Source organism: Mirounga angustirostris, unplaced genomic scaffold, assembly GCF_029215605.1.
Source record: "Mirounga angustirostris isolate CCGP_5_RB_7025 unplaced genomic scaffold, mMirAng1.0.hap1 SCAF_2, whole genome shotgun sequence".
In the NCBI taxonomy this organism is placed as follows: domain Eukaryota; kingdom Metazoa; phylum Chordata; class Mammalia; order Carnivora; family Phocidae; genus Mirounga; species Mirounga angustirostris.
The window spans coordinates 193,854,214-193,872,387 of NW_026991710.1; the positions used below are offsets into that span (position 1 = coordinate 193,854,214).

General features: G+C 43.4%; 1 protein-coding gene across 1 annotated transcript in view; it reads right to left on the reverse strand.

Annotated features, from left to right (window-relative positions):
• NEIL3 (nei like DNA glycosylase 3) overlaps nt 1-17,776 on the reverse strand; it is a 52,423-nt gene extending 34,647 nt beyond the window's left edge. Inside the window, exons 1-2 of the mRNA XM_045879273.3 lie at nt 17,520-17,776; nt 2,980-3,107 (exon numbers count right to left, since the gene is read on the reverse strand). Of these exons, the coding sequence (XP_045735229.1) occupies nt 2,980-3,107; nt 17,520-17,675 (284 nt within the window). The 5' untranslated portion in view covers nt 17,676-17,776. The remainder of the gene's footprint in view (nt 1-2,979; nt 3,108-17,519) is intronic.
• Between the last annotated feature and the right edge of the window lie 398 nt (nt 17,777-18,174).

Below are 18,174 nucleotides of genomic sequence, written 5' to 3' on the forward strand. Positions count from 1 at the left end.
ATTTGACAGAGAGAGACACAGCGAGAGAGGGAACACAAGCAGGGGGAGTGGGAGAGGGAGAAGCAGGCTCCCTGCAGAGCAGGGAGCCCGATGCGGGACTCGATCCCAGGACCCTGGGATCATGACCTGAGCTGAAGGCAGTCGCTTAACCAACTGAGCCACCCAGGCGCCCTCATTTAGAACTTTTATCACGCTTCAATTTTTCTAACATGGTAACATGGCAGATCACAAAAACTATGTCTAAGCTGTAAAACCCTTTTCTGGGTAGTGTAGAATAGACTCCTTAAAGATTGTTTCACAAACTACAAAGAATTGTCACATTATCTCATGCATTGCTGTTTCGAGGATCAGATTACTTAAATTCCAATAAATTACAAAATGGATAATGTATAAGGCTTCTCTAAAATGGCAAAGCCTGTAAAATATTTTGGATATGCTTCCGGAAGAGGATCATTGCAAGCCATCAGAGTCCTATAAATCACAAATTGGAAATAGCAAAGTGTTTTGGAAAGAGAGATTCATTAAAAAAATATATCTTTTAAATGCGAGTCCAAGATGTAACAGCTGGGTTCATTTTGATGGAAAATGGCAGCTTCCAGGGTGGGTGTGTCTGAGTGAATAGACGGGTAGATACATGCCCACACGGTACTGATAATGTATACACATCCACAGTTAACAGAGGTTCTATTTGGGAGTGAGAGTATGAATGTGTAAATTTATCCTTGCTTGTTCCTTATGCCTCAGTTTTCTCAAATGAGTATTTGTTACATATACAGCCAAAAAATTAAAACCGATCTGTGTTTTGTTAAAGATGACGAGCTTCTTTAGAGCGTTCAGGAGTATAGGTATTAATCACAAATAACACCACAACTCTGCTCCAAGAATAAATGCATATCAAATAATTCTTTGCATTCTATGGCACTTTTAGGATCAACCTGAGCACTTTGATAAATCTTTTAGTAACAGAAATAGTTACTCTAATTTGTATCTCTCTGAAGTGTGGATTTTTGCATGACAGATTCTCTCTCAGCGGGCTCGGTCTGTATTCTATTTCCGTGACAAATGAATCCTAGGAAGATTCATGGCCTGCCCTGTAAGATGCATTAAAATCCAGGGCAATTTTAACTGTAAAAAGGTGCACGTTAAGAGGTAAATATAAGTGAGCATTAAGCGTGTTTCCTGCTACATGCTCTCTAAAATGCAGACTAGCCTGGTGGGTAGCAAGAAGAGTTGAGGAATGAAGACTACATTTCTATGTCATGCTCACAGACTTGCAAACTCACACAACGATCACATTTCTGCGACAGAGTCATCCATTCTCTTAAGAAGCGTAGGTTGGGAGCGTATGTGTGTGTGTGTGTGTTTGTGTGTGTGTGTGTGTGTGTATATATATATATATATAAACAAACTTCTATTAAATTGTGAAAGGGGATGCAGTTGATTTTAGGTTGCTCGGTTTGTATTCAAATAGCTGATCTGCCACTGCCCTTGAATTATTTTATCAAATAGTCATTAGGGCTGTAGGAAATTAAAAGGAAGCAAGCCACTGCACTTTTCCCCATGCATACACTGAGATACGAACTCCCCGGGGATGGTACTAGTTCAGTGAGTTTAAGGAAGTGACTGCCCTTGTTTAGAACTTCAGGGAAAATTTACTGACAGCCCTGCACTGAGAAATGATTCTTCCTTTATCAGTCTGGTGGAGAACACTTGATAAAAACCTCCATCTCATCCTACAGAAATAAATCCTCACCTAACACCAGGGAATCAATAGCATATCAATGTTCAACCGTCTTCCATGGATGCCACTGTGTCCTCCTCCATTCAGAGCAAAGACTTCTCCATCACATCCATCTACCACCACAACAATATAATCTGCAGTAGATTATTCCTGCATGAGCCAGGAAGCCTTGCTGACATTATCCTTTCCAGACTGAGAAAAAAACCCCACCAAGTGACGCTGTTGTCCAAGGACAGCAGCCGCTGACAACAAAGAGAGAACATTTCAAAGGGGAAGCAATTACATAAACTCTGACATTCTCGAAACATGCAGTAGATGAGGGGCAGCAAATAACCATCATACAGTCATATTAGCTCTCTGTGAGCATCAGTCACCTTCAGTTAGAGGCCCAGGGCCTAGTAACAGGGCTTTCCTTTAAGGTGAAATTGTTCAATAGCTTCCAGAAACATTAAGAGAGAATCAAAGGAGCACTACCTTCGTTCACACATTGCAGTACCTTAGGGTAAACTCAGAGAAGACAAAGATTTGGGAGACATGTTAATCCATAGGCCTTTCTCTTTTTCCTGCAAAAATTGAACAGATGATCATGCTCTGGCGAGTACACACATTTTGACATTCTTATCATTAAGTCAACCAACGCGGGAGATTGCCTGTCCTTCATTGCCAACACATCAGCAATGAATTTCCCTAAGGACTGTGGAAGAATGGAGAACTTGGGACTTCTGGGAAAAGTTCTGAAATTCTATAAATAAGTTTCCAATTCCGTACAAGGCTTCAGAAAAAGAAGGAAGACAGAGAACTATAAAAATCTAGAGACAGGTTGAAACCAAACTGGAAGCTGTTATACATATAAAGAAACTAATGTCGCTAATACAATAAAAGCTTGGGGAAAACCCGAGGGAAAACAGGAGGGGAGAAGGGCCGGGAGAAGAGCCGTGTGGGAAATTTGCGAAGAGCCAAGCCGAGCTGTGTAGCTCTACCAGCTCCTGGAATCCCGTCTAGCCGATCCGTTTTCCTTGAAAGAAATAAATTGACTAGCCCTCCAAGTAATGATGACATCACAACCTATTCATCTTCTTATTGCTTTCCACGATAGACTCTCAACCTCTTATATTAGAGCTCTCTTAAAAATGGAGTACTTTCTACATGATTAAATGTGACACTGGGTGAGCGGTGAGAAAAGCCTTTTACACATCTCTAAACAGAGAGATAAGATGTACTGTGCAGGTTTATCTTACCGTAAAGCTTTTGGCCCAAAGTACATAAAGAGCTCCTTCCCCAAAGTCTGGACACCGCTGTAAACGTATCCATTAAACAGTCTCAAGGAATTCGGGCTGGAATCTTTGTTATTGTTCAGTGCAGCAGCCTAGGAGGAAATACACCCACATCCACGTAAACACACATACAAACTCTAAACAAAATTATAATTTCGTTCTTAAACGTATTTCTATTACTTCAGGCCCAGGTGCATCCCAGTAAGAGGAATAATCTCCAGCAAGTCAAGTAATGTAATCAGCTGTTTACACACATTTTGTCAAATTACTATGGAGTCATTTCAAAAGAGAGGTCAAAAAAAAAATTAAGTGGAAAAGAAAGTAATTGGCTCACAACCAAAATGAGTTTCTTCCAGGACCATATAGCTCTGCACATATGAAAAGAAAGCACAGAAAAACGATGTGAATGTTTTAAAACTAAAATATAGGAGAGTCTTCCATTTCCAGAAGCATAGCCAAGGTCTCTGAGAGAGGATTCAGAAACAGCTAAGAAACAGTGGATAAAATATGGAAACCAAATATTTTTACCTGTGATGATGAACTCAAAGGCCAGGAAGGAACAATAAGAGGTTGAAAACCAAGTAAAAATGGGTGAGAACCCCAAACATAAGCAGCTCTCTGAAGCAGGCTTTTGTGAGAAAGGCATTTACGGGCCCCAAGGAAGGAGTTTCAGTTTCCAAGGTCTTGTGGGGTGTAGGGAATCAGTGGTAAAGACCAGGCTCCCCTGAGTGACAGGATCTAATGCATGACCTGCTCTTCTCTCCCTCCTCAAACCACAACGTCAAGAATAAAGGAAAAAGAAACCCACTACTTCTTCCTCCCATCACCGTGCAAAACCAAACAATATATTGTGATAATTACTATATATGCCCTAAACACTGTAAAGATCAAGGAAGTTATAAACTTTCCCCTCTGTGGGGCAGGGAAAGGAATGGTACTGGGTTTAGATATTGGTAAGGCTCTTTTTCTCAATGGGCAGTAGGTAAACTGATGTTCTTTGTATCATTATTTTTCGTTCTTGAGATACGTTTATAAATATTCTTTAATTTGCAATCAGCATATAATAAAAATTTTAAAACTATCATTAATGCCTAGCTAGTCTATAAGATACAGTAAGTACATATAATTATATTTACACATTAACTCTTCATCTAAGGGAATATCCTCAAATACTTCTAACCTTTCTTTCCTTTTTCTCAAATGGACCTATGCATTCTCAGAAGATCCAGAATAAAATCTTGGCAGGGGGGTGAGGTAGTGATGATGGGGGTGACAGGGAGATAATTATAAAACAACTTAGACATAGTCTAGGAGAAAATCACAACTTCCCCTCCACTTATGGTAGAATGATATTCAGTGATTCTCAAACTTTTGGTTTACAGACATCTGTCATTCTAAATACTTAAGATGGTACGTCCATTCTATTCTTTAGTTTCCTCATTTGGCCCTTGTTTAAAAAGACACATTATAGTATTTAGTTCAAAGGAACAGGAGGATAAGAGATTTTTAAGAAACCCAATAAAAACAAAAAACAAAGATTGAAAATGGCTAGGGACTGAATTTGTCCCCTCCAACACTCCTATGTTGAAGCTCTAACCTCCAGTGTGACTGTCTTTGAAAATAGGGCTTTAAGGAGGTACTTAAGGTTTAATGAAGTCATAGGGTGGGGGCTAATGCGGGATTAGCATCCTTAGAAGAGACCACAGAGAGTTCGCTCTCCCCATCCTGTGTGCTCAGAGGCGGTGCCACGGCAGACAGAAGTGGTGTCTGCAAGCCAGGAAGACAGCTCACACCAGAAACCAAACTGGCCTGAACCTTAACCTTGGACTTGTGGCCTCCAGAACTGGGAGAAAATAAATCTCCGTAAGCCTCCTGGGTGATGGCATTTGTCATGGTAGCCCAAGCAGACTAAGACAGGAACAGTCACCATCCTTCCACTAAACCCCGTTCAGTTACAATGGCTACGGCCGATGCTGGAATCTCCCAGCTGCCTGACGTTCAGGGGACCGACTTCAAATCCCCCCTCCACATAATAGGAACTGGGAATCAGTCACACGCTTGGAGTGACCAACGACCCAATGCACAGAAGCGATTACAAGTAGCAGCCTTCCAGTTCTGCCCAAACCGCAGAAAGAACCTTTAGGAGAAGAAAGGGAAAAATGAAGGGGCAGGGGTGGGGGGGGATCGGAGGGGGAGACGAACCAGGAGAGACTATGGACTCTGAGAAACAAACTGAGGGTTTTAGAGGGGAGGGGGTGGGGGGAGTATTAGCTCGGTGATGGGTCTGCCTCTGATTCCTTTCCTCTTTCTTGGCTGAACCCCAGGGCCTAGCAGGGATCATCAAGCACTCTCACAACAGGCTTGAGGACTCAGGGAGGGAAAAATACGCTTGCACATTTGCCTTGTGTTCATAAGGGAACCTGCTAGAGCCCTGAATTGAGAAGCACCAGGAGTCCTGATGTTTTCCTGCCTAACGGAAGACTTTACCTTGCCACATAAATACACTGGAGCCAAGTATAGGTTAAGAGGGTAGGTTTCAATGCAGGTTTCCATGACAACCAATTAGTAGGTAAAAAGTTCTTCTAAACTAGCCTGGACACTCTTAAGATGATGATATACAGAGCAGATATAGATCTGTTATGAGTCGCCTTTGCCTCAGCATAGACTGGGTTTGATACATTTTGACACATTTTTGGATCCTGGATTTAATGGCCTAGGGACATTTTAAAAACCATCATTTCTAGGGGCGCCTGGGTGGCTCAGTCGTTGGGCGTCTGCCTTCGGCTCAGGTCATGATCCCAGGGTTCTGGGATCGAGCCCCGCGTTGGGTTCCTTGCTCAGCAGGGAGCCTGCTTCTCCCTCTCCCATTCCCCCTGCTTGTGTTCCCTCTCTAGCTGTCTCCCTCTCTGTCAAATAAATAAAATCTTTTAAAAAAAAAGAAAAAAAAAAAAAAACTTCATTTCTAGATTAATGTTTTCCCCACCACTCCCATGTCAACAATCTCTTATCCTCTCCCAACACTGTTTGCTAGCAAGTGGTTTTAGCCACGCCCTGCAAAGTCCTTTGGCTTCTGTCAGGGTTCCCAGCAGAGGCTAGCTGGTCCATCCCATGTGATACGTACAGCCCAGACGCTGTCGTGGCTTTCCTGCTTGCTGGCTGAGGGGGAACTGGCGACCACTGCCACCATAGAGCTTTCATCTCCTTTAACCCTCCAAGTTTTACAAGTTCATCTAGAACTCAACCTGTCTCCAGTGTGTTGGGAAGGTAATCACATGCAGTCCGTCATACGTCCATCCCCTTGGCTGCCTAAGAAGGAGCCCTGGGCCTGGAACACTTCCCATCTAGAGACAAAGAACCCTCACACTCTGTTGCCTTGGGAGGGAGTATCTTTCCCTCTTCCAGGCTTGATGTACATTCCTATGTGCGCCACTAGGCCCTCAGGCACGACCCCAGCTTTCTGAATTGCAGACCCCAGGGGGAGGGTTCAGTGTCCTTCCACCTCTGCACAAAGTGGCGGGTGTGGAGTCACACTGAACGTGTCTCCTGCACACAGGACATGCTGGCCGTGGGGCCCCTGCCTTGTGAGGGGCTGGGTCTGGGCTCTCTCTCGCCTCGGGCTGTCAGCGCATACTGGACCACTTGAACCTGCTGTGCATGTTTTCTCAGCAACTTGGGATCAGGCTGGTTTCTTCCAGTAGCACTTAGCTGCCCTTTAACCTTGGCCACTGTCCTGTTAGGGTCTAGCCTTCCGCACAGCCTGACCCCCAGGGAACAGTGAAACACGGTATCCCTCTCACTTCCCACGTTTCGGTTTCTCTGTTTCTCAGGGTGTTGCCCTGAAGCTACTCTTGCCCCCCGCACTACTTCATCCAATGGGAAGCAGCTCTTACTCAACCACTTCTCTGTTCCCTGCCCACACCTCCTTTCCTCCACCTCATTCCGAATTTACCGCGTGTTATCACGGCTCCTGGCAAAGAGAGAGACAAGGTAACCTTGAACTAGACAGGTTGGCACAACACCTAATGAAACAGTACACGGTCCCAATTGTCTCCTGTGAGGTCTGCTCACATTGCCAGATTCACAGCTTTGACGAGCACTCGCACCATTCAGGTTAAAACACACCATCAACAGCTACCACAGTTCACTGTTACTCACTCTTCACTGGGCTGTGTCTGTAATTTGACCCCGTCTGACAACAAAGGTGGGATGTGACATCTGGAAAGATGTCCCTCACCATTAAAGACGCACCATTCATGACTGTTCATCAGATTCATTCATTTTAGAAAAGTTTATTGACCTTCCAATATGTATTAGACCTTGTTCCAGATGCTGGGGATGCATCAGTGAGAGAAAAAAAAAAAAATTAAAAATCTCCTGCCTTCACAGAGCTTATAATCTTCCAGGCAGGGGAGAGTAAGCAATAACTACAATAACTGTGTTAAAACATTTGGAAAAGAAATCAAGATTAAGGGAGGGTGTAGCAGGTTCTAATTCTAAATGAGGCAATCATAATCTCATGAAGAAAATGGTATCTGAGCATGTCTCAAGGGGGTTTTGAGTGAGCCATGATCCACGCATAGGGAACGGTGATGCAAAGGCCCTCCAGTAAAGTGTTTCTGATCACCAGTGAGCAGACCAGGATGGCTCACAGGGGAAGGTGTAGACAGATGAGAACCAGACCACGAGGCCCACGAGGTCCACTCTACGGACTGGCTGCTTCTCGACACAAAAGAGCACGAAGAAAAATAGGACCTGCATTACTTTTTAAAATGTTCTCTCTGGTTGCTGGGTAGAATTCTGGCTCCGGAAAAAATTACAAAAAAAAAAAAAGAAAAGAAAAGAAAAAAGAACTCTGGCTCCGGGGATTAGGGTGCAAGCAGGCCAAGAACTCAGAAGAACCAGTGCAATGATCCAGACGAGACAGGAAGGAACTCTGGGCCGATACGGTAGCGACAGAGGAGGTGAGAAGTGGCCAGATTGCTGGAGGGATTTTGAAGGTGGAGCAAAGAGGATTTGCTGGCATACTGGATGTGGGAGATTTTTGGCCTGAATTATTGGAAAGACAGTAGCGCTGGCAATGAAGATGAAGATTTGGGTGGAACTGGGTAGGAGAGGAAGGTGAAGGCTGGGTTTCAGGGAAGTTAAGGTGAGACGTCGAGCAGGCAGTTGGGTGTGAGTCTGGAGGTCAGGAGAGAGGTCTAGGCTGCAGATGTAAATGTATCTAGTCATCAGCGTTCAGATAGACGGTTTCCAAAGCTCTGAGACTGGATGACGTCAGCAGGAGCGTGAGTACGGATCACGAAGAGAAGGGGCCCAAGAACGGTGTGTAGCACGTTGCCATGTCCTGGTGGTGGAGCTCGGGGGAGGAATGGGAAACCGTCAGGGAACATGGACAGTCCATCTACGGCATCAGGAAGAAGGCAGCTTATATGGGTACAGATGCTCATAGGTAGATGTGGTTGTGCCGATTTTCTTGTGGTCGACACATTTTCTCAGTAAAATGGGAATCAAAGTATCAGCTAAGAGGAAGGTAGGCCTCACGACCCTGCCTCCTCTCTAGGTATATGTAGCGCCTAATAATAAGATTCATTTTTGCCAGATTCTGACCGGATTCAGAATCATCATTCACAGGTAGAGGCCAATGGCTGGACACAAATGGTGACCCTCAATCCATTCTAGAGACATCTATGAAAAAATGTCATTAAAACCCCACTGTTTAGGACCACATTGGGTATCCTTAATTACTTACATCAACCTAATGCTCATCAGTTGATGGCATCAATCTTCTTAAAAGGAAGTACCCGTTTGTATTTGTCTACATAATCGGGCTTACTAGGATCATAATGTTCCTTGATTTTTTATTTTATTCTATGCCTTCTGAAAACCCAGATTATTTCCTGGGAAGTTTTCCACTCCGTAAGGACTAGTGCTCACTGTTCAGTGGCTAGACTGGACCATCCATAGCTGCCCCATTATCAAAACATCCAAATTTAATTCAACAGTAGTACATCATTGGGTCTTGTTGCAATTGGTTAAACAAAATATTTAAGAGTACAATTCGTATCAAATTTTTTGTGCCACTCATTCTTTGAACACTCTATGACATACATTTAGAAGACATTCATCAAAAGAAACAGTAAAAACCTGGTTAAAAAAAAATATGGGTTTTTAATAAAAACCTCTGTCTTTTGTTTTTTGTTTTAATCCATGTAGTCAAATGCCCCAGAGCTCCTAATATTGTCTATCAAGAAGAAATTCAAACCTAGCTTATCCTGATTTCTATCCCAGATTTCCCTCCCAGGGAATGTCTAATAATGGGTGAAAGGGGTCTATAAGGTCCTTCCTCAGGACTATCTGGAATCCTCACTGTGGGAAATTTGGTTCCACAGACAGCTTATGGAGAGCACAGCTGAAACATCCTTTATGGCCAATGCTAAGGGGTAGGTTAAAAAAAGTTTTTATATCCAGGATCAATTCCTCAAGGCATCAGAGGTTGTCCTGGTGCAGGCATCTATATGCTCCCCAAATTATTGTCAACTATCAGAAATTTTAGAAAGTCTAAGAGATCCAACCATGGGAAATTTGGCTATTTAGCAAAAGAAAGTCTCAGTGGATGGCCCTCCAAAACTTTATGGTTACTGGACCACATATTTAAAAGACCAAAGGGGAGTACGTGCCCTTGTAAATAAATTCTGTTGTGCTTAGGAGGATGAATCCAAAAATATCAAGGCTGATATACTTAAAATGAATGAGACCATTAAATCTCTTTGCACAGCTGTCAGTGAAAAGTGAACTATGTCCTTCTGGTTGAGAGGGCCTCCAAGAGAACCACACACCAAATCCTTACAGGTGTAATACAGGTCTTATTTTACTGGTGTTTTACCCTCCTCTCTATGATTAAAGATAACACACAATATGACATGAAAGAAAGGAAGGAAGGGAGGGAGGGAGGGAGGAAGGAAGGAAGAAAGGAAGAAAAAGGGGCGCCTGGGTGGCTCAGTCGTTAAGTGTCTGCCTTCGGCTCAGGTCATGGTCCCAGGGTCCTGGGATCGAGCCCCGCATCAGGCTCCCTGCTCAGCGGGGAGCCTGCTTCTCCCTCTCCCACTCCCCCTACTTGTGTTCCCTCTCTCACTGTCTCTCTGTCAAATAAATAAATAAAATCTAAAAAAAAGAAAGAAAGAAGAAAGAAATGTTGAAACGGTCATGAAACTAACAGCTCTACACATACTGAAAAAAGAGGTTTACGGCCCAACGATGGTGCGGAGGACAACACAGATGTCCGCAGGAGGGCAAGTGCAGGAAGGGTCGCAGGTAGGGCAAGGACTCTCAGGTGACTTCAGGGCGGCTGAAACCGTTCCAGCTACAGATGCTGCATGACCTTGGCTTGAATACATTTCGGAAGTAGTTTTTAATACTTGATGAGGTGTTTGGGAATTAAAATGAAATGTTAGCCTAACCTCTTCCTTGCTCACACGTATAGATTGCACTTCTCTCCGGGACTAGGGTTTCCCCACCTGGGAAGCAGAGTCATCTTGAGGCTTTCTCCCTGTCAAATCCAGCAACCACTATCACGGTACTTTCCATATCGAACGAGTATTTGACCGGGACTTGTGTTTCTCCTCTGACTGCCTCTAAGCTCCTTGGGGACACCAACTATGGTGTTTAATTGGTATTCTTGAGAGCTTCACACAATGCCTGGAGTGAAGTAAACATGTGCGGGATTAATCAGATCCCTCCTCCTTCCCCTCCTAAAACTACGCATGGCTTTAAAATACAGACTCACTCATAGCATAATGTATAGACGTGTCCAATCACCACATTGTACATCTAAAACTAATGCAACACTGCGCATCAACTATACTTTAATGATTAAAAAAAAAAAATACAGGCTGTCTCCCCACCTACCATCTCCATCCTTACTTAACCTTTCCCAGGATTTCTTGGCAAAAACTTCTACTCCACTATCTGTTTCATCTCCTCTGAAAATTATTAACACTCCGGTCTCTTGTTTTCTTTCTTTTTTTTTTTTTTAAGATTTATTATTTGATAGAGAGAGCATGAGAGAAAGAGAGAGAGAGCACATGCGAGCAGGGGGAGGGGCAGAGGGGGAGAGAGAATCCCAAACAGACTCTCAGAGCTCCACACAGGGCTCGATCTCATCGTCCCCAAGACCACGACCTGAGCTGAAATCAACACTCAGATGCTCAACCGACTGAGCCACCCAGGCACCCCCAATATCTTGTTTTCTAATGATCTGCAATGGAGTGAGGCTTACATTTTAGAGAACCATATTCGCATAAGGACCAAAAGCTAGATGGGAGTAAAATCCTGTATTTACCAGAATTTCGCATAAAGTAAGCTTTATGGGAAGGTTTAGGAATTCTGTTTAGGAATTCTTCAGGGGGGCGCCTGGGTGGCTCAGGTGGTTAAGCGACTGCCTCCGGCTCAGGTCATGATCCTGGAGTCCCGGGATCGAGTCCCGCATCGGGCTCCCTGCTCAGCAGGGAGTCTGCTTCTCCCTCTGACCCTCCTCCCTCTCATGCTCTCTGTCTCTCATTCTCTCTCTCGCAAATAAATAAAATCTTAAAAAAAAAAAGAAAAAAAGGAATTCTTCAGGGGGAGGGATGTAGGAAAGGACTGATGTATTTTCAGCCACCAGTGCCTCATGCCCTGGTTTCTGTTTGAGATGTTTACTCAGCATTTAAATGGTTGCTTTAAAACATCGATTCTAATGCTTCATGTGGGTTTTGAGGGTAATGATACATGAAATTCTTTTAATTCAGTTGTCTATCGTTTGGGCACTACACCCAAGTTACCTGATTCCTGGCACGCTATCATTTATAAAATAATCAGCTTTGGAAAATATACTTAGGACATAATAAAATTTTCAACTTATGAATGACCATCTCAAGCACCTACATATATTTTGGAAGTTTGTTTTGTTTTGTTTAATTCCATCTTAGGAGGAAATTCTGGTATACCAATGATGGCTTGTTCCACTTAAGAGCTATTGTGTATGAACTGGCCAAGGCTTTTGCAATAAACCTAAGATTTGCAAGATATTCACTTGTGCTACTGTAGAATCTGGGGTTATCACCTCTTTATACAAGCTCTAGCTGCCCTGATAAATTCAGAAATTAATTTCCACCAGCCTATTATCTTTGTTATAACTATACACAAATGCCCAATATGTGCTTGACTTTCTCACATTGACCCTTATAATCCTGTTACTGTGTGATTTGAACATTTCATTTTTTTTCCCCTGAAATAGAGACGAAAATCTCCTATGCCACAATTTTAAGTATGATTGAGAAGGGCTCACCTTCCCATTTTCAAGTGGCTTAATAATATGAAATCGTCAAAACAACATGTATCTTCAGAGACAGCACATGATTTATTGTGCTGATTACCATTTATCCTGCCTATCAATGAGTGAACAAGGAAGATGAACTTTTCAGAACACAGCAAGACTTTTCCATAGATAAATGTTTCAACTCTAGTGCAACCATATATTTTCCCCACAAAGAAAACACCATATTTACTTTCATAGTCTCTCCTCCTTTTTTTTTTTGCCACATGCCTTTTTCTCCCCTATTACAACAACACTTTTCTTAATCAGAGGTCACTTACCTACCAATTTAAACCATCAAAGAACCTAATTTTAAAATGGTCTCTAAGTACCAAAAGAGGTCTTTAGGTTCATACATCAAAACATATTCTACAATCTTTTTAAGAGCAGAGCCTTCAAGCATTTACCCAGAGGCTAAATGCTTTGTACATAATTTAAGGGCACCAGATGATTGCAAACCCTTCATTGAGGAAAAGAGCGTTCCTCCAATGTATGGGTCTGGCAAGAAAGCCCGATCTGGGAGAAAAAGTAACAAACAATTACCAGGACATTTACTTTGCTAGACACTAAACTAAGAGTTTCATGCGTCCTCTAATCTAATCCTGACCAAATCCGCAAAGATGTGAGTGTATGCATCTCTATAGGAGGAAGTAACAAAAGAGCTGGAATTCAAAATCAAGATGGTCAAATGTTCTCTTCTCTACATCAAACCAAATACTTCAGTGTCAGATTAAAAGCTACAATGGCCATGAAAAATCACCTTCCTTAGTCTTCTCATCTGTAAGATTGTTACCTGTTCTCCGTTATTCTTTGTTCCATGATTCCATATAAGGCTGAATGCTGATAATAATGATCCTCAGTCATTAAGGTAAAACCATTATCAGTATGCATTTAAAAAGATAAGGGATTATATAATGCATGTTCTCGATCACGGTATCTACCCTGCCAGGTCAGTATCATATTGCATGTTCTATGACATTTTAAAACCCCTTTGTATTGAAAGGAATAAGCTTCCTTTAGCTAGAAAATGAATCTCTGTGGATTAGCTCATCCCTTCATACAATGGCACTAAAATGAGCTATGATTTCTTTTTTCCCCACTATGAACAAGAGGAAGAAGGGGGGAAATCTTTTACTTTGTGGCTTCATTATTTTCTCATGGTAGGAATTTCCACATAACATACATAACAAAATACACATACCCATAACGAAAGAGTCCAGACTGAATTTAGTTTTAAATCCTTAATCATTTTGGGTTATTCAAACTTTTCTGTTCTCCATCCATTTAAAATGCTTATTAAATGCCTACTCTCTTCACGACACTGTGAAGGACATAAAAAGATGAGTAAGAGTCGCTATCATATTGAATACATGTATCAAATCTTAAGGAAGGATAGAAGAGCCAGGGCATCATGTTTGAAATGAAAAGAATGCTTATAAATAAACTGTTTCACATCCAGTTTGGTGAAAAGGAGATTGAAAACATATGCAGATTACACACCGATTTCACTAAAATATTGTATCTACCCAACAATTAAAATCGGAGGATTGACTCTTAGCAGCTCATCAACCAGAAACGCTCATCGATATTCCAATATTGTCTCTTACCATAAGGTTCCACAAGCTCTAGCAGAGGTTTATGCAATGTGCTTACAGAGTCGCATAATTTTATGCTGACAAGACAGTGGATCAAAACTCAGAGAAATAATACCATGCATACACGACTAGCAGATGCTAGATCTTGTACGGCTTCTTCAAAACGAGGATCAGTTGTCACAAGGAGACACACATTATGGTGTGTTCTCTCTGAACTCCAAACTGAAGCAAAAAGCAAGGAACGCTATCCCATACACCAACTGGTTCATCAATGGCAGCAGCTACACAGGTGGGGGGTTTTCTGGTTGGTTTTTCAGGACAGTGATTAGCCGAATTATTTTAAACGCCCAGTTAATATTTCTTTAACTCTTTGTATTTTTTCATGTTTAGTGCAATGTAAACTCTTATTTTTATTTTTTTTTAAACTCTGCCTTGTGAAAACTAGTGATTTCAAGCCAGTAGCAGAAACATTTAAACAGCTTTAACTCCCTGCCGTAAATGCCCAGGAAACGCGGGATCATCTGTTAGAGTAATGACCATGCTGGATGGAGATCGGTGACGACCTACCACATGCTGATGAAATTTACTATAGATCCAGCAACCCTCTAAAATGCAAAAGACCCTTTCTGTTTACAAAGATTATTATTATTGTTATTATTATTATTTGATCAAAGGCCCAGCAAGTGAAACCACGGCAAAATATTTACAATTTTCCCAACAAACACAAAGAGATTGCTATGAATTCCATATTGATTTTCAAACCCAGTTCCCATAAAACCAGATTCCTGATCCCAGTCATAAAGACGTATTCCAATTTTTAATACCTCTTTATGTCAAGGTATTAAGCAGAACAGCTTTAAGTACAGGCCTTTTTATTTAAGGAGTATAGCTTACTTAGTACTGCTTCCGAGAGAGATGTTAACAACTGCCCAACAATTAATGAAGCATTTGCGTTCTATTATCAGGTTGCACGATCTTGTGCAATCTGAACAGAGGATTGAAAGTCCTTAAAAGAGAATTCTCAGCTTAGGTAAATTGATAATTGAACAAAACTACAAACGGTGGGTGGATATAACCAAAAACCCAAGGTCTCATTTCCCCAGTTAATAATCACTACTATATATTGGCAATATGGTGTTTCTGCCTCTGAATTAGCCACTTTCCCACTGAATCTTTTATATCTGAGAAAAACTACAATTAAGAGAATAGGCTTTGGATCCCAAAAGAGGGAACCCTCCCCCCCTTCACCCCTGGTTCAACCCCTTACTAGTCATGTGATCTTGGGCAACTCAATTAAACTCACTCTGAACCTCCCATTCCTCAATTGTAGAATCACAGGGTTATTATTTCTCCAAACTACATAAAATGTAAAGGTTCTTCAAAGGCACTTTATGCTTTGCCACCAGAGATAATCGCAACAAACTTAGAGGAAATGTTCCTGCTAGTTTAGCCTAAATACCCATGAGGTGATATTTATTTAAAACATTAAGTTGGATTCTCACAGCAGGAAGTTTATCTTATTCATCTTTGCATCCCCAGGAGTTAGGATAAAATATAACACAAAATACATGATTGTTAAATGATGTAAATCATGATACCCATACACATACTCATATCATATCCATTTCTGAGCCCTACTGCCTTAATTTGGGAAATAGCAACTCTGTCCCCTCTTCACCTCCACCACCAGCCCTCCCCACCCTGGATTCCTGCAGCCCTCTCCTAAGTGAGGGTGCAGTATCTACTTTCCTGCAGTCTTTTCTTTTTCCTTTTCAAGATAGAGTAATCTTTCCAAAGTGTGAGTGGATCTTACCACACTTTGAAGACTCCCATTACTCGTAAGATAAATACGAAGTCCCTAACCAGGTCTACGATCTCCATGGTCTGGCTCCTGCCCAGCAAACTCAAAAGACCTACCTTCTAGCTCATTTTCTGTTTTCCAGTCACACTGATTTTCTTTCAATCCTTCAAATATTTGAAGCTTTCTTCCTTTGCTAATGTTCTGCCTAACGTGTTCTACCGGCCAACCTCCCTCCCAGGTGTTGCTTATTCCTTCCTCCCCCTTCAAACCTCAGTTTAATTGTCAGCCAAGCCTCTTCTGGCCTTCCTGAGTCCTTATAGAACCAGGTAGGAGAGGCTTCAGAGAATTTATCAATTTATATTTATGTTCTTTTTTTTTTTTTAAAGATTTTTATTTATTTATTTGAGAGAGAGAGAATGAGAGACAGAAAGCAGGAGAGGGAGGAGGGTCAGAGGGAGAAGCAGACCCCCTGCCGAGCAGGGAGCCCAATGCGGGACTCGATCCCGGGACTCCAGGATCATGACCTGAGCCGAAGGCAGTCGCCCAACCAACTGAGCCACCCAGGCGCCCAATTTATATTTATGTTCTTAATCATTGCCCATGTACCTTCCCAACTCAAGTGTAGGCTCCACAAGGGAACCGTTTTGTTTTTGCTCCCGAGGTGACTTGAGTATTCAAAATTTTGTGGAATGCATGATTTTTATAAACATTAATATTCTAAGAGAACACTCAAGATCCAGCCCTGTGGTACCCTGCCTGACCCGATTTTGAGAAACACTACACTAAAAGAATAGGTGCAGAGCACTTGACGTATTAAGTCAAAATAAATAAAATACAAGGACTGTTGGAAGAAGATGCAAAACTTATTCTTTTCCAAGTTTGAAAAATATTAATTTCTCAGCCTTAGAGCCTCATTTCTTTCAAGTTGTAAGCATATGCTAATTTCATAGCAAGCCACTTTTTCTTCCTGAACCAAAGGCTAGGAGGGAGTTTTGCAGGAGAAATTAAGTACAGCACAATACTGCATGCATCCATGAAATACAATCATCCACACATCTAAAGGGCTTTTTAAGGCATGATGGCTTAATCAGAATATTTTTAGTACAAGTTCTAAATTCTTAACAAATGAATATTCCACCATCTGCAATGAATGCCTTGAGTGGCCAGAAGCTGCGCTACAATTTATTTTAAGAAGAAAGAAATTCACTTAAGGGAACCAGAGCTGGGTTCCACAGCCCCTGCATTAGACTGGCAATATTAAGTTGAGTGGGAAGGTCACTGCTAAATTTTCTGTGTGCAATTTTAGAATTATATGTTAGTTCTGCTACACTTACCAACCGCAGAATAGTAGACAGGCGAGAAGCTGGAATTTCATGCTAAAAACTTATTGTCTTAAAAATGTGCAGAAAAAAATGGAGAGGTCTGATAATATTAACAGCAGGAAATGCACTTACAGACAGACACAAGGAGAACATCTTTTGCTGGGTTATAGCAAGTTAAGCAAGGTGATTCGTAATAAAACACCTCCGGTCAATTCTTGCCTGGGCATCTCTCTGGCAGCCTTCGCTCGGCTGTCCGGTAGTCGCGCGTGAGCACTGACTTGTCCCCCTTGCAAAGCCAAGTTCGAGTTAGGGAAACGCGGAGCCCCAGGGAGCCTGTTCCAGAGCAAAGAGATGACCCTTTGGGCCCTGGACACCTGACGGCGTCTTTATTCCACTGTCCCCTGCTGACCCCATAGCCAATTATATTAATGGCTCACCTGGGAAGAGACCACAGCCAGCGAGGCTGCGTGCGGCCAGACCTGGCCTCCCAAGCTCTGCAGGGCGCTTCCCCGCACGTCCGCCACCGCCTGGCCGGCGCGCACTCGCGCCCGAATTTTCTCTCCATTTACAGTACAACCTGGTCCTTCCACCATTTCGCCCCCCCGAACTGTGGTTCACTAGTTGCAGGCCCCCGCGGAGAAAGCCGCTGCGCAGCTCAATCCCTACGCGGGTCCTGGAGCGGACAGGAAATTCAAATCTCCCGCGCTTCCCGCACCGCCTGGGCCGCCAGGCCCCGCCCAGCTGAGGCCCGACTGGCCCCGCCCCCGGCCCCCGCTCCGGTCCGCCTGGCCCCGCCCCAGCCCCGCCCGTTGAGGTCCGCCTGGCCCCGCCCCGGCCCCGCCCGTTGAGGTCCGCCTGGCCCCCGCCCCGGCCCCGCCCGTTGAGGTCCGCCTGGCCCCGCCCCGGCCCCGCCCGTTGAGGTCCGCCTGGCCCCGCCCCGGCCCCGCTCCTGTCCGCCTGGCCCCGCCCCAGCCCCGCCCGTTGAGGTCCGCCTGGCCCCGCCCCGGCCCCGCTCCGGTCCGCCTGGCCCCGCCCCAGCCCCGCCCGTTGAGGTCCGCCTGGCCCCGCCCCGGCCCCGCCCGTTGAGGTCCG